The 21,548-nt window shown below is 43.5% G+C and overlaps 1 protein-coding gene across 1 annotated transcript; it reads right to left on the bottom strand.

Moving 5' to 3' along the window:
* Positions 1–19,417: 19,417 nt before the first annotated feature.
* Positions 19,418–20,427, bottom strand: LOC123451092 (phosphatidylinositol transfer protein 3-like). Its single transcript, XM_045128102.1, has 4 exons — positions 20,365–20,427; positions 19,796–19,972; positions 19,590–19,688; positions 19,418–19,519 (listed from the first exon to the last, which is right to left on the bottom strand). Exons 1-4 carry the CDS (start codon positions 20,425–20,427, stop codon positions 19,439–19,441), a joined length of 420 nt encoding a protein of 139 aa, XP_044984037.1. The 3' UTR covers positions 19,418–19,438.
* Between the last annotated feature and the right edge of the window lie 1,121 nt (positions 20,428–21,548).

Genomic DNA, 21,548 nt, shown 5'->3' with positions numbered 1-21,548 from the left:
CTCCCACTTGCACTAGAGTCAATAATCTAGTTCACATCACCATGTGATTTCAACGAATCCAACACCCGTATAGTTCTGGGGTCTGATCACGTCTTGCTCGTGAGAGATGTTTTAGTCAACGGTTCTGAAACTTTCAGATCCGTGTGTGCTTTACAAATCTTTATGTCATCTTATAGATGTTGCTACTACGTGCTATTTGGAAATACTCCAAATATCTACTCTACTATACGAATCCGTTTTACTACTCATAGTTATTCGGATTAGTGTCATAGCTTGCATCGACGTAACCCTTTACGACGAACTCTTTAACCACCTCCATAATCGAGAAAAATTCCTTAGTCCATTTATTTACTAAGGATAACTTTGACCGCTGATCAGTGATTCAATCCTGGATCACTCTATGTACCTCTTAACAGACTTGCTACAAGGCACACATCACGTGCGGTACTCGGCATGGCATACTTTAGAGTCTACGGCTAAGGTATAGAAGACGACCTTCACCTATTCTCTTTATTCTGTCGTGGTCGGGTTTTGAGTCCTACTCAAATTCACACCTTACAACACAGTCAAGAACTCCTTCTCTGTTGATCTATTTTGAACTCCTTCAAAAACTTGTCAAGGCATGCATCTTGTTGAAACTTCTATTAAGTGTTTCGATCTATCTCCATAGATCTTGATTCTCAACGTTCAAGTAGCTCAATCCAGGTATTCCTTTGAAAAACTCCTTTCAAACAACCTTTTATGCTTCACAGAAATTCTACATTACTTCTGATCAACAATATGTCAACCACATATACTTATCAGAAATTCTATAGTGCTCCCACTCATTTCTTTGGAAATACAAGTTTCTCATAAACCTTGTACAAACCCAAAATCTTTGATCATCTCATCAAAGTGTATATTCCAACTCTGAGATGCTTGCACCAGTCCATTGAAGGATCGCTGGAGCTCGCATACTTGTTAGTATCCTTAGGATCGACAAAACATTCTGATTGTATCACATACAATCTTTCCTCAAGGAAACCGTCGAGGAAACAATGTTTTGACTTCCTATGTGCAATATTTCACAAATATGCAGCAACTACTAACATAATTCCAATAGACTTTTAGCATCGCTACAAGTGAGAAAGTCACATCATAGTCAACTCTTTGATCTTGTCGAAAACATCTTTGCGACAAGTCGAGCTTTTTCTTAATAGTGACTTATCACCATCATCATCTGTCTTCCTTTTAAAGATCCATCTTTACTTAATAGTCTTACTACCATCAAGCAGTTCTTCCAAAGTCTGCACTTTGTTTTACACATAGATACTCTCTCGGATTTTATAGCCTCCAGCCATTTGTCGGAATCCGGGCCCACCATTGCTTCTCCATAACTCGTAGGTTCATTATTGTTCAACAACATGACCTTCAAGATAGGGTTACCGTACCACTCTGTAGTAGTACGCGACCTTGTCGACCTACGAGTTCTGTAGTAACTTGATCTCTTGCTTAATGATCACTATCATCAGCTTCCACTTCAATTGGTGTAGGCGCCACAGGAACAACTTCCTGCGCCCTGCTACACACTAGTTGAAGTGATGGTTCAATAACCTCATCAAGTTCTATCACCCTCCCACTCAATTCTTTCGAGAGAAACCTTTCCTCGAGAAAGGACCCGTTTCTAGAAACAAACACTTTGCTTCCGGATCTGAGATAGGAGATGTACCCAACTGTTTTGGATATCCTATGAAGATGCATTTATCCGCTTTGCATTCGAGCTTATCAGACTGAATTTTTTTCACATAAGTGTCGCAGCCCCAAACTTTCAAGAAACGACAGCTTAGATTTCTCTAAACCTCAGTCTATACTGTGTCATCTCAACGGAATTACGCGGTGCCCTATTTAAAGTGAATGCGGTTGTCTCTAATGCATAACCCATAAATGATAGTGGTAATTCGATAAGAGACATCATAGCATGCACCATGGTGTTCTTGGTGGCATGAATTGCGAAACAACTTCCACATTGTCTTAACTGTGTACCAAAACTCACAACTCAGATATTCATCTCTATGATCATATCGTAGATAGTTTATCCTCTTGTTACGACGAACTTCACTCTGAAACAGAATTGAACTTTTTCAATATTTCAGACTTGTGATTCATTAAGTAAATACTCCTGTATCTACTCAAATTGTCATTGAAGTAAGAACATAATGATATCCACTGCATGCCTCAGCACCCATTGGACTGCACACTTCAAAATGTATTACTTCCAACAAGTTACTATCTTGTCTCATCTCAATGAAAACAAGGCCTTGCTCATGTGGTATGATTTGCATGTCCCAAGTGATTCAAAATCAAGTGAGTATAAAGATCCATTAGCATAGAGCCTCTTCATGCAATTTATACCAACACGACTCAAGCGGCAGTGCCACAAGTAAGTGGTACTATCATCATTACCTTGTATCTTTTGGCACGAATATCATGAACATGTGCAACACTACGATCGAGATTCAATAAACCATTGAAGGTGATTATTCAAGCAAATAGAGTAACCATTATTCTGTTTAAATGAATAATTGTATTGCAATAAACACGATCCAATCATGTTCATGCTTAACGCAAGCAGGAAATAACAATTATTTAGGTTTAACACCAATCCCGATGGTAGAGGGAGCGTGCGATGTTTGATCATATCAACCTTGGAAAAACTTCCAACACGTATCGTCACCTCGCCTTTAGCTAGTCTCCGTTTATTCCGTAGCTTTCATTTCGTGTTACTAATCACTTAGCAACCGAACCGGTATCCAATACCCTCGTGCTACTAGGAGTACTAGTAAAGTACACATCAACATCATGTATATCAAATATACTTCTGTCGACTTTGCCAGCCTTCTTATCTACCAAGCATCTAGGGTAGCTCCGCCTCAGTGACCGTTCCCCTCATAACAGAAGCACTTAGTCTCGGGTTTGGGTTTAATCTTCGGTCTCTTCATTAGCTCATCAACTGTTTTGCCGTTTCACGAAGTATCCCTTCTAGCCCTTGCCTTTCTTGAAACTTGGTGGTTTTACTAAGCATCAACTATTGATGCTCCTTCTTGATTTCTATGTTCGGAGTGTCAAACATCGCGAATCGCTCAAGGATCATTGTATTTATCCTTAATATGTTATAGTTCATCATGAAGCTCTAGCAGCTTAGTGGCAGTGACTTTGGAGAACCATCACTACCTCATCTGGAAGATTAACTCCCACATTATTCAAGCGATTGTTGTACTCAGACAATCTGAGAACATGCTCAATGATTTTGAGCTTTTCTCCTTTAATTTGGAGGCAAATAATCTTGTCGGAGGTCTTATATCTCTCAACAAGGGCACGAGCATGAAATCTCAATTTCATCTCCTTGAACATCTCTTATTTTCTACGACGTTTTCAAAACGTCTTCGGCGCCTTGCTTCTAAGCCATTAAGTATTGTGCACTGAACTATCACGTAGTCATCAAAAACGTGTATGTCAGATGTTCGCAACATCCACAGACGACGCTCGAGGTGCAGCACACTGAGTGGTGCATTAAGGACATAAGCCTTCTGCGCAGCAATGAGGACAATCCTCAGATTTACAGACTAAGTCCGCAAAGTTGCTACTATGAACTTTCAACTAAATCTTCTCAAGGAACATATAAAAACAGTAGAGCTATAGCACAAGCTACATCTTAATTCGCAAAGACCTTTAGACTATGTTCATGATAACTAGTTCAATTAATCATATTACTTAAGAACTCCCACTCAAAAAGTACATCTCTCTAGTCATTTGAGTGGTACATGATCCAAATCCACTATCTCAAGTCCGATCATCACGTGAGTCGAGAGTAGTTTTAGTGGTAAGCATCTCTATGCTAATCATATCAACCATATGATTCATGCTCGACCTTTCGGTCTCTTGTGTTCCGAGGCCATGTCTGCACATGCTAGGCTCGTCAAGTTTAACCCGAGTGTTCCGCGTGTGCAACTGTTTTGCACCCGTTGTATGTGAACGTTGAGTCTATCACACCCGATCATCACGTGGTGTCTCGAAACGATGAACTGTAGCAACGGTGCACAGTCGGGGAGAACACAATTTCGTCTTGAAATTTTTAGTGAGAGATCACCTAATAATGCTACCGTCGTTCTAAGCAAAATAAGGTGCATAAAAGGATTAACATCACATGCAATTCATAAGTGACATGATATGGTCATCATCATGTGCTTCTTGATCTCCATCACCAAAGCACCGACACGATCTTCTTGTCACCGGTGCCATACCATGATCTCTATCATCATGATCTCCATCAACGTGTCGCCATCGGGCTTGTTGTGCTACTTATGCTATTAGTACTAAAGCTACTTCCTAGCAATATAGTAAATGCATCTGCAAACACAAACGTTAGTTTAAAGACAACCCTATGGCTCCTGCCGGTTGCCGTACCATCGAAGTGCAAGTCGATATTAACTATTACAACATGATCATCTCATACATCCAATATATCACATCACGTTGTTGGCCATATCACATCACAAGCATACCCTGCAAAAACAAGTTAGACGTCCTCTAATCGTTGTTGCATATTTTACGTGGTTGCCATGGGTATCTAGTAGGATCGCATCTTACTTACGCAAACAACACAACGGAGATGTATTAATTGCTATTTAACCTCCCTCCAAGGACCTCCTCGGTCAAATCCGATTCAACTAAAGTTGGAGAAACCGACACTCGCCAGTCATCTTTGAGCAACGGGGTTGCTCGTAGCGATGAAACCAGTCTCTCGTAAGCGTACGAGTAATGTCGGTCCGAGCCGCTTCGATCTAACAATATCACGGAATCAAGAAAATACTAAGGAGGGCAGCAAATCGCACATCACCACCCACAAAAACGGTTGTGTTCTACTCGAGATAACATCTACGCATGAACCTAGCTCATGATGCCACCATTGGGGAACGTCGCATGGCAAACAAAAAATTTCCTACGTGCACAAAGACCTATCATGGTGATGTCCATCTATGAGAGGAGATTTGGATCTACGTACCCTTGTAGATCGCACAGCAGGAAGCGTTAAGAAACGCGGTTGATGTAGTGGAACGTCCTCACGTCCCTCGATCCGCCCCGCGAACCGTCCCACGAACCGTCCCACGATCCGTCCCACGATCCGTCCCGCGATCCGTCCAACGAACCGTCTCGCAACCATTGCACGAACCGTCTTGTGATCCATCTCACGATCCGTTCCGATCTAGTGCCGAACGGACGGCACCTTCGACGATGATCTCGGCCTTTCTTGACCCAACAAGAGAGACGGAGAGGTAGATGAGTTCCCCGGCAGCGTTATAGCGCTCCGGAGGTTAGTGGTGATCTATCCCAGTAGGGCTCCGCCCGAGCTCCGCAGAAATACGATCTAGAGGAAAAACCGTGGAGGTATGTGGTCGGGATGCCATGGAAAAGTTGTGTCTCAAAAACCCTCAAAAACCCTCAAGGTTTTGCCGAAATTGGAGGTGGAGGAGTCCTACTCCAATCCTACTTGCAGTAGGATTCCACCTTCCCACTTGGAAACTCTTTCCACCTTGTGTTTTTTCCTTCTCAAACCTTTTGGGCCTTAGTGGGAACTTATTTGTCATGCCCAAGATGCGACCCTATCCTCAATTTGGCACGAAGGCCTCGTCAGGGATAGAAGCGCAACTCGTCATGTCGCAAGAATGGATATCGTCACAAGTACATGTACTGAAAAGAAGAGGTATATAACAGAGTTGGCTTACACTCGCCACAAACTACATCAGAGTCACATCAGTACATTACGTATTCCTCAAGAGTAAGAGCAGGGTCCGACTACGGACGAAAACAAACGAGAAAAATAAGAACGATGTCCATCCTTGCTATCCCAGGCTGCCGGGCTGGAACCCATCCTAGATCGATGAAGAAGAAGAAGAAGCAACTCCAAATGAAAAATCAACGCGCTCGTGTCAAGTAACCTTTACCTGTACCTGCAACTGGTGATGTAGTAATCTGTGAGCCACAGGGGACTCAGCAATTTCATTTCCAAAGGTATCAAGACTAGCAAAGCTTACTGGGTGAGGTAAGGTTAAGTGGTGAGGTTGCAGCAGCGGCTAAGCATATATTTGGTGGCTAAACTTACGAGTACCAGAAATAAGAGGGGGAAGATCTACGCATAACGGACGTGAACTACTGATGATCAAAGGAATGACCCTGAACACCTACCTACGTCAGACATAACCCCACCATGTCCTCGATCGGAGAAGGAACTCACGAAAGAGACAGTCACGGTTACACACACAGTTGGCATATTTTAATTAAGTTAACTTCAACTTATCTAGAACCAGTGTTAAACGAAGCTTCCACGTTGCCACATAACCGCGGGCACGGCTTTCCGAAAAGATTTAACCCTGCACGGGTGCTCCAACTAGTCCATCACCAATTACCACAAGCCGCATAGAAATCCTCAATCACGAAGCTCGCGATCTTATCGGATTCCCTAGTGGAAAACCTCAACTCTGAGATTACCCAAAGCATCACCGGAATCCCGATGCACAAGATATCTCGTCAAAGGTAAAACTAATCCAGCAAGGTCGCCCGACGTGTCGACGATCCCGATAGGAGTCGCGTACCTCGTTCTCAGGACACGACGGATGGGTCACACTAGGAGATACCAAACCTCGGTTGCCCCGTGGTGGCCCCGTAGTCTGCCAATTTGGACCAACACTCATGCGGAGCACTGGCCCGGGGGGTTGGTTAAATTATCCTCGGGGTCCGGATAGTCCCTATGCAATTTTACTAGGTTATTAGGCAAATGTAGTACCAAAGTTGGGCCTTGCCAGACCAGATTTAATTTAAAACGAATTATCAAGGGGGTCCCCATAACAACCCCGATCGTGTTAGGAGCGCTCATTTATGGAACATAACACCGGTAGCCGAAACTAAGGGGGCAAAGGTGGAACAAAACACCAGGCTAGAAAGGCCGAGCCTTTCACCTTTTACCAAGTATATAGGTGCATTAAATCAAATAGCATTTAATATGGTGATATGACAAGGAACCCATGTTTTCACATGGAAGCATCTGCACCTGCAACTAGCAACGCTAACAACATGGTTAAGCAAGCAGTAACATAGCCAATCAGTGGTTTGCCAGGTTGAACAGTTGAAGGTTTTCATGGCATTGTTGAGAGGATGATATTTAACATGTTGTAGGCAACGAGACATAATCGATAGAAGCGATAAAACTAGCATGGCAATGATAGTAATGGTATCTGGGGAAATGGTCATCTTGCCTGAGATCCCGCTTGGAAGAAGAATGCCTCCGTGAAGCAGACGAACCGACGTAGTCGAACGGGTCCTCACAATCTGGCACGCTGCGGAACTCTATCGAGACGAAGCAAACCGAAACACAAATCAACACACGGAATTCACCACACGATGCACAACACAATAATGCATGAGCAGCTGAATACATGCAAGTTACGGCATGACAATTCACACAAACAAACACTACACAATAAGTGAAGTTCAATATGCAACAAGTTGCATATTGACGAAACTCCACGTTTAGTTATTTAGTTCTATCCCGATTAGGTACACGACAATATTAAATGTGGTTAAACATGGCAAGAGGTTAAGCGTAATTAATCTACCTATCTAGGCATTTTAAATGAGGTCGGAAATGACATATAGCATCTCCGAAACGACCTCACATGTTAATTTACAATTCTGTCCAGATCTGAATTAACACATTTAATTAGTTGTTAAACAGCAAAACAAATAGGTTCATGGGATTCTACGCGTCATTTCAAGGAACCTACACAAAGAGATCATCTCCAACGGAGCTACGGATCAAAAGACACAAGCACCGCAAGATATGATGGCATGAATGCAATATGTGTGCAACGACGGTCACGAGCACTTCAAAACATACATCCAGCAAGATAAAATGAAACTACACGAGATTCTAAGCAACTTTCATGTAGAACACGATCAAATCGGAGCTACAGTTCAACAACTACGAGCAAAACAAGAAATCACTACAATCTGCCAAAATCAGCCACATAGCATTTTCTACACCCCACAGCTACGAGCTACACAACTCAAATATAATCAACCCAGGCATGAAACGAAAGAGGGCAAGAAGCACTAGTACAAACAACTAATAACAACTAACATGGCAGCAAGGACCACTAGGGAAAGAAGTCACAAAATGGCATCCCACACACTATTTCAGACTTAGTGAAAATTACACCTCATGAAAGTGCAGTTTTCGATCTGAAGCTATATTGACAGCAGCAAAACCAATATCTACAGGTCTCCAAATGGCATGAAAATACACAGCCTGCTAGAGAAACACAAGGGCGACAACTAACTCCATTGGACCAACCTCAAAAGAGCTATAGATCACAAGATAGAAGCAAGACAAGACAACAACAAAATATAACAGATTCCAGACTTAGAAATATTTCAGCACGTCCAAATCAGCACTATTTCTAGCAACTTGAGAGCAATCAAACCACACCTAAACATGCATTTCTATTGCAACCAAAAATAACAGGGGCTAGTCTAAACACCCAAGAACAACTCCCTAGTTGACAACTCCGTCAAACGAAGCACGGAATAAATCCTACGAAATAAACAAAAGGGCATCACGGCAAAATATCGCGCGAACTAACTTGCTCTAATGCTAAAACTAATTGCACAGAAAGGGCAAAATATCGCGCGAACTAACTTGCTCTAATCCTACGAAATAAACAAAAGGGCATCACGACAACTCCATGCGAAAACGTATAAAATATGTGGGGTTGCACAACAATATAATGCCACACGAAAATGCGAGGAAATAACCTATACACAGGAAAATAAACTACCGGCAATCCCTACACGCAAAAATACCAAAGACCGCTCTAAAATACATGGAAAAATGGTTCCTAAAACATGGGCATTTCTATTACGGTATACGAGCATTCCGGACACGCACGAAAAATAACTACGACAATAAACCTATCAAGACAGCACACTAAACTACACATACGACATGTCAAACAACGTAAAATAAATATGCAAGTTGTGAAATCGTGTTCTACTCACAAAACTACCCCAAAACCATATACAAAATGTCGCGATCCGATTTACGGAGTTAAAACTACGGACGTTTGAAATATCTAGCTAAATCCTAATATTATCTAGACCGAAAATAAATCCTATAATAGGTACTGGGCCAAATCTACCCTACACGGGCCTACATGCATGGGCGAAGGATATCAAAACTGCACACAGGCGGGGCTTAGCGGGGGCAGCTCACCTTGGGCTACCACTTGGGCCGGGGCGCTGGAGGCTGCTGGAGGCGAGGCGGGCCGAGGCCAGCTGCTGGTGGGGAGGCCGGCTGCTGTGGCCACCTGGGCCTCGCGTGGCCAGGCCGGCCCACGGGGCGAGGAGGCAGCACCTCCCATCTCTCTGCTCGTTCCCGAGAAGACAGGGGCGCGGCGGCGGAAGGAAGTCACGGGAAACCGGCGGGGAGGCCGGGACCGACGGGTAGGCCGCCGGGACGGGATCCGGCGAGGGAGCTCCGTGCGGCCGGCGACGAGACCCCGGCAACACGGCAAGCAGGCGAGGAGACTGCTGTGGGATCTGATGCGCGGGCTTCGCGGCGAGGGGCTCTGGCCAGGGCAGCTCGGGGAGGCGGCTCTCCGGCGAGCAGCGGCCGGGGGTGGGTCATGGCGGCGGCCGGCAGTCGACGCGGGAGGCGGCCGGGAACGGCGCGGGGCCGATGGAGGAGCTCGGCAGCGAGGCGGCTGACGGGAGCGATAGGCAGGAGGCGTGGGGCACGGGAGGCAGAATGGGCGGTGGCGGCGGATGGGCTCGGCGGGCCTCGCGTGGGCTCTCGGGCCCGGCGGCGCGAGGAGGAGGTGGGAGGAGGCTTCGGCTAGGGTTTGGGGCACAGATTTCGAGGAGAGAGAGAGGGGGGCTGTCTAAAATGCATCGGGGGTATTTATAGAGAAAAGGGGGGGCTAGGTTAACCGAAATCGTGTTCCGGATCCAACCGTGGGGTCGGATTTAGTTAATTCCGAACGCGGGAATGGGTAAGTGGCCGTGTAGGGTGGTTTATCGGAGACGAGAGGGAAAACAGGCGGCGCGGCAACGAATTTTAAAACACCGACAGACGTCCGACGGTAGACCGAATACGGTGCCGCTACGTCGACCGTTCGGGTACCAGACGAACTCCGATCGCAACGAAATTCGACAAGCGGCCTGGCTATAACTAATCACGACCGCATGCCAAGTTTCACCCCGGTCAGAGAAAGTTTGAAACACACTTTTAAAACATGGATTTGACGATGCCGCGGGCACGTGCGAGTGCGGTCGGGCTCAGAACGGTCAACGACGAGAACCGACAACTAACAACGGATGCAAGTTTTTTTGAAAACTGGCGGCAACGGGATGCCGATGCAATGCTGATGATGTGCATGATGCGATGATGATGCGGCAAAAGAAAATAGGCACACGACGAAAACGGAATAGAAGGGGAATCTTCTGGAACGTCGGCATCGGGCTGTCACAACTGTCCTACACTACAAGAGGATCTCGCCCCGAGATCCAAGAATGAAAGGGGGAGAGGACGAGAAAGCAAGAGGTAAAACTTAGTCGCTTATTGACAAACGAGTGAAACCAACGATCCTTGAAGGTTGCAAAGAGATGAGGAATGATATGAGAAAAAAAGCAAGAATTTACGGAAAATTTCGGCAGCACTTCGGTAGGAAAATGGGACAAAAAATTGATAAGAAGAGAGAATTAGACAATATACATAACAAACAACTAAATAGAACAAGGGAACACCATGAACTTGGTAGAACAACATAATAGACCCAAAAGAGCAATATCACAAGGCCTCCGGAACAATAGAATAGGAACTAGCTCAAGCGGAAGAAGAGAATGAAGCAAAAGAATGACAACTACTAACTCCAATGAACTTGGCAAGCATCCTTGTGAGGAGAATTGAACGGAGTTGTTGGAAAAAAAACAACGAAAAGAATAAGATGGTAGTGGTCTTATGGAAACCTTTTCAAACTAATGAAGTGACAACCAGCCACTACAGAAACAAGGATTGATTGGGAGAAACAAGATATGAACAATTCCTCACACCAAGAGGATACATTGAGAACTTGGATTAATGACAAGCACCATGATAGCAACAATCCATAGGAAAAGCTTTAGGTGAAAAACTAAACCAAGATACTCAACCCAGAAATCATGAGTTGAAAAATATATCATGATCATAGAATTGGTGGGTTTAATTATCTCATACTTGAAAGGAAATTTCTTCGATGCTTCTACACTAACAAGAATGCTATAATACCACCTCTAATGATAAGGAGGAAGAATTGCACTTTAAAATGCAAGAGAAAGGATACTTGAGGTTCTCCAACAAGAATCTTGAAGAAGACTAGAGAATGTATTGAAACCTTGATGAACCACCATGATAGACCACCGTATACAAAAGAATGATGCAAAGACATGAAGGTAGAAAGAATAAGATTATGACCTTGCCAAGATTTAGATGAAGCCTCACAAAGAGATACTTGAGAAAACTTGGAACTCCGCAAAAGAAAAGATAAGAACACTTGAGGAAAAGGAATTGACATAATGAGCCGCTCCGGAGAAGAATTCAGATTACTAAGAACAAGAATAAGAATTATGTTATGCTCATCCTTCATCAAATTAAATTGATGACAAGCAACGGATCTAGCATACAACTTATTCCTCTTGAAAGAACCTTGAAGAGATAGAGAGATAAGCACCACTTGAATTATAAACGAAGGAAGCACCGGTAAGAATTCACAATTAAATGGGAACACCACGAATTAATGGAGATACATGAGAATGAAGAGATCATGATCCACCTGAGAGAGAAATATAAACAAGACACCAAAATAATTGAAAGATGAACGAAGAGACAACAATTGAGAAGAATTGAGGATGAAAGTTGAAAGCTGAGAATGAAGAATCTTCTGAAATGATGGCCTTCGGAGAAACGAGAATGAAAACAACTCAGAAAACCACCAGATTGCGAGAAATAGATTCTCATGATTGGAACAAATTCAAGATGATAACACGAAGCTGAAATGATGAATCTCCAAGAGAATGGACCAAGATTTGAGAGAAACACCCCTTCGGATTTGCAAGCAGAGAATGATGACGAGAAACATCAACAAGGATAACTGAGACACTCCGGAATAAAGAAGAGTGAAAGGTTGACCCAAATATGAGAGTTAATTCAAATAGATCTTGAAGCAATAATATGACTCATGGAAATCATACTTACGTCATAGTTGAAAAGATTTACAGATCTCCAGAAAAGATTAAAGAGCCAGGAAAGATCGTGGGAAAGAACCTGTGGTTATGGGCCCACTCAAAGAAATCACCATTGAAACAATTGCTAGGACGAGAGATATTGCACTGGTATAAGAAACTAGATGAGGTTAGCACCTCGAAATAACTGAAGGATTGAAAACCAGAATTTCTGAAATATCTATAGCACTCCGGATAGAAAGAGAGAGGAATTAATAAACAAGATAGGCTGAAAGAATTTCCAACGTCAGAAAGAATTTAATGGTTGAAAAGGATATGATGACCATGGATAACTGAACTGAATTCACCGGTAAGGATGAAAAGAATGAATAAAGATGAACATGAAGTTCCTGAGAATCTTCACAACAAATCACTGGGTAAGAGAGAAAAGAACAGACATCGGAAGCACAATGAAAAGAAAACTCTTGGATGAAAATTGAATGACTGAAGAAAAGGGTGGGAGGGCGGGGGAAAACAAAGACAACTCAGGACAGATGAGATGAACTCCGGAATAAATGAGAGAAAGATCTACAAGAATTTGAGAGGATTGAATCCACTTGGAGAGAAACACACCGGTTGAAACGACTTGACATAACAACTCCGGTTGACAAAATTGATAAGACCATTGATTTGAGCAAAGAGAATTAGCATTCCTACAAAAATATGAGAACACCGCTTAGAGAAGATCTGAAATCACCACTTGACATTGAAGCAACTTGAATTACCACATTCAACAAAAGAAAGGGTGAGGCTTATGAAACAAGCCAGAACAAACTCATGAGAAAGATTTCGTCCGATATTTTCATGGACAGGATCGCACGGGCTCGATTTTACAGTAGCCATCAAGTGCAAGGCAGTGCACCCGACATACGAAGCGTCCCCGAGTCGTACCAAGCTACAAGGACTCTTTAAGACACAACGTGTACCGCTGTAAGTCGACCGTGAACAAACGAATCCACTAGATGTCGAACCCCAACCTAACATCATGCATTTGTTGGAAGATTGTCCTATAAGCAACTACTTGAATTCCCACCTATGAATTCCCGAAATAACTGGTCATGCGATCTGGTACACGGATACAAGGAGTAATATCACACAACTCCTATACTAACCCGTCACTTGTATCACATCCTTCAACGCACAACCAGAATCTCGAACCTTCATCTACAACAGACCCTCGTGATCACAACGATACAAAGTATGGCAGTACTCCCGAACAATCTGCAACAGTACTGGGGACATCGGGGTTATCTCGCCATTACTAGTATTGAAGCAATTACGGACATCCATCGTACTGAGATACTAAGAAATCTGAATGATAACGATGTGCTCAAGAATCCCCTGGAGCTCAACTCCCCTGAAACTCAAAGCAGATAGGAGGCACCAAGTCAGAACTCCGTCACATCTACATCATATAGATTCCAAAAATATCCGCGTGATCCTAAAAATTTTTGAGTGGGAAGAGGAGTAGAGTAAATTATTACGTCAAGATTCCTCACCAGAGCATAGAAGAGGATAAAAAAGAATTCTACTCTCCGATATATAACTAGACTCAAAGCAATTTTTTCACTAGACTCGACTCGGCCAAGTTCGATCAATCAAGGGGGCTCCTAGGTCGGTACGGCTCCGATACCAACTTGTCATGCCCAAGATGCGACCCTATCCTCAATTTGGCATGAAGGCCTCGTCAGGGGTAGAAGCGCAGCTCGTCATGTCGCAAGAATGGATATCGTCACAAGTACATGTACTGAAAAGAAGAGGTATATAACAGAGTTGGCTTACACTCGCCACAAACTACATCAGAGTCACATCAGTACATTACATATTCATCAAGAGTAAGAGCAGGGTCCGACTACGAACGAAAACAAACGAGAAAAATAAGAACGATGTCCATCCTTGCTATCCCAGGCTGCCGGCCTGGAACCCATCCTAGATCGATGAAGAAGAAGAAGAAGCAACTCCAAATGAACAATCAAAGCGCTCGCGTCAAGTAACCTTTACCGGTAGCTGCAACTGGTGTTGTAGTAATCTGTGAGCCACACGGGACTCAGCAATCTCATTTCCAAAGGTATCAAGACTAGCAAAGCTTACTGGGTGAGGTAAGGTTAAGTGGTGAGGTTGCAACAGCGGCTAAGCATATATTTGGTGGCTAAAATTATGAGTACCAGAAATAAGAGGGGGAAGATCTACGCATAACGGACTTGAACTACTGATGATCAAAGGAATGATCCTCAACACCTACCTACGCCAGATATAACCCCACCGTGTCCTCGATCGGAGAATGAACTCATGAAAGAGACAATCATGGTTACGCACACAGTTGTCATATTTTAATTAAGTTAACTTCAAGTTATCTAGAACCAGTGTTAAACAAAGCTTCCACGTTGCCACATAACCGCGGGCACGGCTTTCCGAAAAGATTTAACCCTGCAGGGGTGCTCCAACTAGTCCATCACAAATTACCACAAGCCGCATAGAAATCCTCAATCACGAAGCTCGCGATCTCGTCGGATTCCCTAGTGGAAAACCTCCACTCTGAGATTACCCAAAGCATCACGGGAATCCCGATGCACAAGATATCTCGTCAAAGGTAAAACTAATCCAGCAAGGTCGCCCGACGTGTCGACGATCCCGATAGGAGCCGCGTACCTCGTTCTCAGGACACGACGGATGGGTCACACTAGGAGATACCAAACCTCGGGTGGCCCCGCGGTGGCCCCGTAGTCTGCCAATTTGGACCAACACTCATGTGGAGCACTGGCTCGGGGGGTTGATTAAATTATCCTCGAGGTCCGGAAAGTCCCTATGCAATTTTACTAGGTTATTAGGCAAATGTAGTACCAAAGTTGGGCCTTGCCAGACCATATTTAATCTAAGACGAATTATCAAGGGGGTCCCCATAACAACCCCGATCGTGTTAGGAGCGCTCATTTATGGAACACTAGTTAAATGGCCGTACGTTATCACGGGCAACATAATAATGCGACGTTGATGTCCTTATGTGGGTTCAATCTCGATCCACTCCTTTTGCTCAAGATCTTCTCCTATCGCTCTACTTCACACCATATAGTTCCACTTTAACATGATAAGCTCCTGCCTATGATGCTACGACAAAAGTAAACCCGCATTGTCGCTAGGGACAAGTGTATAGGTCTATTGTCAACAACTTAGTTTTTTCGCCTAGTGTTGTCATTACTGAAGCACTTTAGCTATCCCTATTTATGGAATCCTCAATTACTACCACCAGAAAGGGAATGTGACCACTGTTTTAATATATTTTTTCTGAATCTTATTTCAATTTTTATTTTCAAAATAGAACGGTAGAATTCTGACACTACATAAGCAGCTTAATTCCACCACACTTCGCTTTCATGGACTTCACCCAAGCCCACACATCATTCTTCTGTAGAAGGTCGGTTTATATTCAAGTTTGTTCATGCAAATTTTAGAGAAAGTAATTTGAATATTAAATTAAAGGAGAGGCATTATCAAGGTTATTTAGGGTTTAGGGTATAGGAGGGGAGAAGGAGATGCATGTGTACGTTTTCAACCTACAGCAGATATCTGGATGACAAACCTGTATGAAGGCAAACATGATATTGCATCTTAGTTTCGTGAACAACTATACCGGGTAATACACAATACAATAGAAGAAAATTCAACTGAATGTAGAGAAAAAATAGAACCCACCTACTGCTCTGGCCGTCACATGCAAGTAGCAAAAACTATGCATAAACCAAGATGTGGTGGGCAACACAAGTAAGAAAATAAAAACCTATATTTTGCATAACCATGCATTGAAATCCAATTGCTAGAAAGGCAAATGTCATATATCTTACACCTTGATCGAATAAGCTTCTCGCAAGAACAACCCTAATAAGGACCAAAAAAGAATCAACTAAAAGTATTATATATTAACAATTAAGAAACCACCAAACTTTAAAGGTTACAGATCTTGTCCAGTGAAACACCCTTTGCCGGACATAGCAGAACACTCAAACAATTTTGTTAAAGAAAAATAAAATCATATACAATTATTATATACAAAATCTAATCCATTTCCACCGTCTCCTTCCGTCCATTGCCATCGGCGGATCTCCTGTTGTCCGTTGCGTCACCATCCATTGTCCCACCGCCCGTTGCCACACGTTGGCCCCTGCCATGGGAGAGAAGAACCTGGGGGTGCACGGTGTAGCAGTAAGGGCAATGCAAAGGCACAAACAATGTGATGTAGTTTCAATAAAAACATGCTGCATGCTGTAGAAGTCACAATTAATAGACATGACGTGGTGTTGGGAGGACTATTTTGTGTGCCAAAAGAACGTGTCCGCACTCTGCACTAATGAACATGATAGTTCATAACTTAGTATCAGCAGCGAATCAGATAGTAGATGTGTGTGTTTGTTCCTGTTCTGATAGTAAAATATGTTTTACTCGGCAAAGTGCACGTCTAATTTGCAGAAAGATTGGAAAACGTACCTGAGAGCAGAGGATGACCGCTAGCTCCATGGTTCAGGAAGAGCGTGAAGTGGCTGGTCAGGCACCGCCAGTTTGGCGCTTCCACTGCCACTCCTCTGCTCGAGTGTAGCCACCGCGTCGGAAGACCACCATATTGGAAGTGACCCACCGGCTGTCACCCTTGTTAAAGCCTGATTTTTTTGTTTACAAGATTCTTGTATTCTTGTAAAAATAAATAGGAAGATTGTGTGATAACTTATAGTGAAAAGGCAAACCTAGAATCTCTAAGAACATGCAGATACAACTGGATTACTATGGTTGTTGAAGTCACAATGCAAATTAACTCACCTCTTTATTCGGTTGTTGTAGTTTTGAATCACATACTTCTCCATGCGCCATGTGATCTGGGTAGTTCAGAAGGAGGAAAATGTGAGCATATGTTCCAATGGGAGGACCACCATGAAAATTTATTTTGTGTATGCTTACTGGTAGATGCCGATGGCGGCTTTAATGCGAGCATATGCTTACCTATAGATGTCAATAGCAGCAATTTAGATGAAAAATAGATGGTGGAAATTAGGATTTACTTATGCAACTTGATTCAATCACACAACTTACATACTTGATGATGTCAATTGTTGCCCAGACAAATCAAAACTGAAAAACTACTAAAAATAATTGGAAAATAATGAAAGTGGACATGAGTATTTGCTACTAATATATGAAAACCACATAAATAAAACTTAGATTACACCCCGAGAGTAATTGCAAACTGCAGATAAATATTTAACAGCTGGAATTTCAGCCGCGGCATCTTAACAATGAAAAATTAACACACAAATTAGCAGCACACATGGAACTAAATCGACCAATCAGACATTAGGGGGGTGAAATCCTAATAACTGACCGCTGTGGCATGAATCGTTTGTGCGTGATAACAGATCAAAAGATGGCGCACTCAATGATACTCCCTCCAGTCCTTTTTACTCCGCATATTAGATTTAGGTCAAGTCAAACTTTATAAAGTTTGACCAGATATATATTAAAAAATATCAACATCTACAATACCAAATATACATATCATGAAACTACCTTTCGTAATGAATCTAACAATATTTATTTGACATTGTGAATATTGATACATGTTTCTATAAATTTGGTCAAAGTAGAGATACTTTGACTTCGAACAAAGCTAATATGCAGACTAAAAAGGACCGGAGGGAGTACATGCGCAAGAGATGGGAATCATCATATACTCCCTCCGTTCCTACATATAAGACATTTTAAATATTCAACTATAAACTATATACAGATGTATATATATAGACATATAATAGTGTATAAATTCACTCATTTTACTGCGTATATAGTCTATAGTTAAATCTCTACAAGGTCTTTTATTTAGATACGGAGGGAGTATAGTTTAACTTGAACAAACCTCAACCATGAGGAAATAGGAGCACTGCTCCTTGCCTTGAGCGCCTGCTTGCTTTGGTTTAGCACAAATTAGCATGTTTTAGGACCAAAATATTGGTACCTGAAACAAAAAACAAAAAATGATAGGACGATGTAAGCGGCAACGTCTTAGGAGCAAAAAAAATCAGATCATGATAAGAGCTTCCTAGCAACACAATCATACCTACAAAGGGGGGGGGTAATATTTTCTTCGATATACGAAGTGAAGGCGTGTTTTTAAAGTCAAGGCACATAGGAAACAGAATGGAGGCACAATAATATACATGCATAATTAAGGGACCTCATATTTAAAGATCAATATAACTGGAAATAAGTTGATCACAACATTAGAAATCTAGTGGTGCAGTCGCATGCAGCTATAGGACGTGATAGTGCAGCAAATCATCTAGACATTTAATTAATCTGCAGTTGTAAGCATTTATATTAGTGATTATGTGCAATCAGTCGATTACATATTCCACAATCCACATACTGGTCAAGTATAAAAATGATACCTCACTCGGACCACCATTTATAATTTCTAGTACATCTAGGGACGGCTAGGATCTACATATCCTCTTCCGGTATCCTCCAAGACCAAGAGAATACTGGTGGATTTCGTTGAGCACCTCCAGTACACAGCAAAGTAAGTAAATCCACCCATGGGGCATACCAACGGAATGAGCTTGGATTAACCTGACATGACGCTAGTCCAGTTACCTGGCTACTATGCTTGCACGCCACTTTGAGTTGATGGTTCTGCCTTCTCATGCTCTAGCTTTCCAAAAGCATGTAGTACGAATCAGCATGATCACCGTTACTCGGCTTTAGAAGCCATGTACCGCTGCAATAGATTTTATAGATAGCCAAGAAAGATTCAGTGCTTGCTTGTCATGGTAATTCTCAGAACAACATAAATTTTGTGATTGATTAACCTGACATGACGCTACAGGCCAAGGTTCTACAGAATCAGAGTAATGAAGGGATGATGTTCACAGGCCACACCTTAAAGAAAGCCTCAAATACTTTGGGGGGATTGAACAAAAACGCAACATAAAGCCTCTCGGGGTAATGGTTCTGCAGGATATTCGCACTAACTCTGGCAGTCTTTATGGGGGTTGCATTGGCCAGTGTCCATCCTGTGAAGTCTATCAACCACACCATTTTGTCTAGACCCTCAGCCCTCAGGCAGGCTGAGAACTGCATTCTCCAGGGTATATATAAGATACCGCAACTGCCCCTCATGAGATGACGTATTCTTAAAAAAATTATACGGGTGAATTAAAGGATAACGAAACTATAGGCCGCCAAAAACGGCGAGTTCTTACCTGCTTTGCAGGTCTCATAATAACGACGGCTCTCCCCTCTCTATCTGCGAAAGTTGCCCTGTACATTTTACCTGTTTCTGCTTCCACAGAAACATCAGGCTGGAATGAAAAATGAAAATAATCAGAAGAACGCTTGGTTACTTGACCAAGTTCTGAGAAAGAAATCACTTGAGCATTGCACGGAAGGAAATCACATATATATTTACCAAGTGAATATCCTCAGGCCTGCTAATTGCCCTCCACTTGAGATTTTCTTCCAACATTTTCCGAGATTTGTCAACTTTCCTATTGCGTGCTTCGAGATACCTAGCCAAGCATGCTTCACTACAATACTTCTCGCCACGGGCAGGCATAGGCCCAAGTGCAGCTCTCAGTTCGTTGATCTGCTCAGAGAAGATTGTTACATGAGAAAATAGCATATATGTTTAACCAAAGATGCAGATGCCAAGGGTGTTTTTCTCTTTGACAAGAATTAGTATGCACCGATATTTCTCACCTTACGGGGTACGACCGAACTGGAAACATCTAAGAATTAATAAAAGAGCTCATGTAGGTTCTGGTATGGAAGGGGGCTATGTTGTATCATACTATGAATGACAAGATACGTTTGTATCAAAGCACATGTAGAAAAGCTTATGTGGTCACACATTTCACACTCCTAAAAATGCTACATTATGGGCTTTTGTGCAAAGCTGAATTTCATTTGATCTATGTAAGATTTGCATGGTAACAGTTTTACAGCGTAAACCAAACGTGACAAAATTTCAATTATTACCTTTGCTTGTCGCTGCTCAGAATCACTTGAATTGAAATGAGAGGCCTGCTTCCTACGGAACATGATGTCTTCAACTTACCGAGGCTTCAACCTGCAGATGTGAAATGACGATAAATTAACACACATATTAGATGAGTAAATAATTGAATACAATTGTATTTTCTATTTGACTAAACGTGAAAATAAGTTCATCGTGACTTTTGAGAGGAAGTGGTTTCAAATCTGACAAAATTGGCGTGAGTCAGAGGTCATGTAGTGAGATTATTAATATTATGTCTGGTTTTCTTCCTATTACAAGAGTTCGCAAATATCTTTAGAAACGACAATTAAAATTGGACAAAAATGAACATGATGTAATTATATTTTTAGTCTTCTACTACAGAATGTTGTAGAATGAACAACATGAGTCGGCCATTTTGTGTGCCAATGCGAAGATTACCACACTGTTAGTGTGAGGTCTTACCATCCTGATAAGTCTGAACGAATCATAAGTAGACCACAAGTATTTGGACCCATTTGAGCAAGCATAAATAAGGCAATTTGCTCTACCTACTGCCTCTGTCTCTGAAAAAGGATGGGTGCATCTTCCCCTTATTTTCTGTCGCCCATCAATTGAGCGGGTCGGGCAGGGCATCGTGCAGGTCGGCGAAGACACGAGCCCCGGTGGCGGCGGCCTCGGCGGCGACCTTGTGCAACGAGCCGCCGGAGCGGGAGGAGATGAGGCGGCCGAGGTCGAGGCCGGAGGCGATCCCCGACGGCGCGGCCTCGAGGGCCTCCCGGTGCACGCGCTTGGACGGGCGCAGCGGCGCAGCGCCCTGCCCGGCTCGGGAGCGGCCGCGAGCGCGCGGGGGCGGGGGCAGGGGACCGAGCGGCTAGCGCCGGAGCGGGAGGATATGAGGCGGCTGAGGTCGAGGCCGGAGACGATCCCCGATGGCGCGGCCTCGAGGGCCTCCCGGTGCGCGCGCTTGGACGGGCGCAGCGGCGCGGCGCCCCGCCCGGCTCGGGGGCGGACGCGAGCGCGCGGGGGCGGGGGCGGGAGCGGGGGCGGGCGACCGAGCGGCGGCTAGCGTGCGGGGGCGGGGGCGGCGTCGGGAACGGCGGCTAGCGCGCCGCAGCCGCCGACGCCGCGATTGTGTCAGGGGAAGGAAGGAGAGGGGAGACGTGGGAGGCGATTGTGTCAGGGG

Source organism: Hordeum vulgare, chromosome 4H (genome assembly GCF_904849725.1).
Source record: "Hordeum vulgare subsp. vulgare chromosome 4H, MorexV3_pseudomolecules_assembly, whole genome shotgun sequence".
NCBI lineage: Eukaryota > Viridiplantae > Streptophyta > Magnoliopsida > Poales > Poaceae > Hordeum > Hordeum vulgare.
This window is presented reverse-complemented; position numbering and strand designations above follow the sequence as displayed.

Coding starts and splice junctions, on each gene's coding strand:
- LOC123451092 (XM_045128102.1), bottom strand. CDS start 20,427: ATGTTCCGTAGGAAGCAGGCCTCTCATTTCAATTCAAGTGATTCTGAG. Junction 19,973..20,364: donor CTGAGCAGCGACAAGCAAAG/GTAATAATTGAA, acceptor TTCTCTGAGCAG/ATCAACGAACTGAGAGCTGC. Junction 19,689..19,795: donor GGCCTGAGGATATTCACTTG/GTAAATATATAT, acceptor TTTTCATTCCAG/CCTGATGTTTCTGTGGAAGC.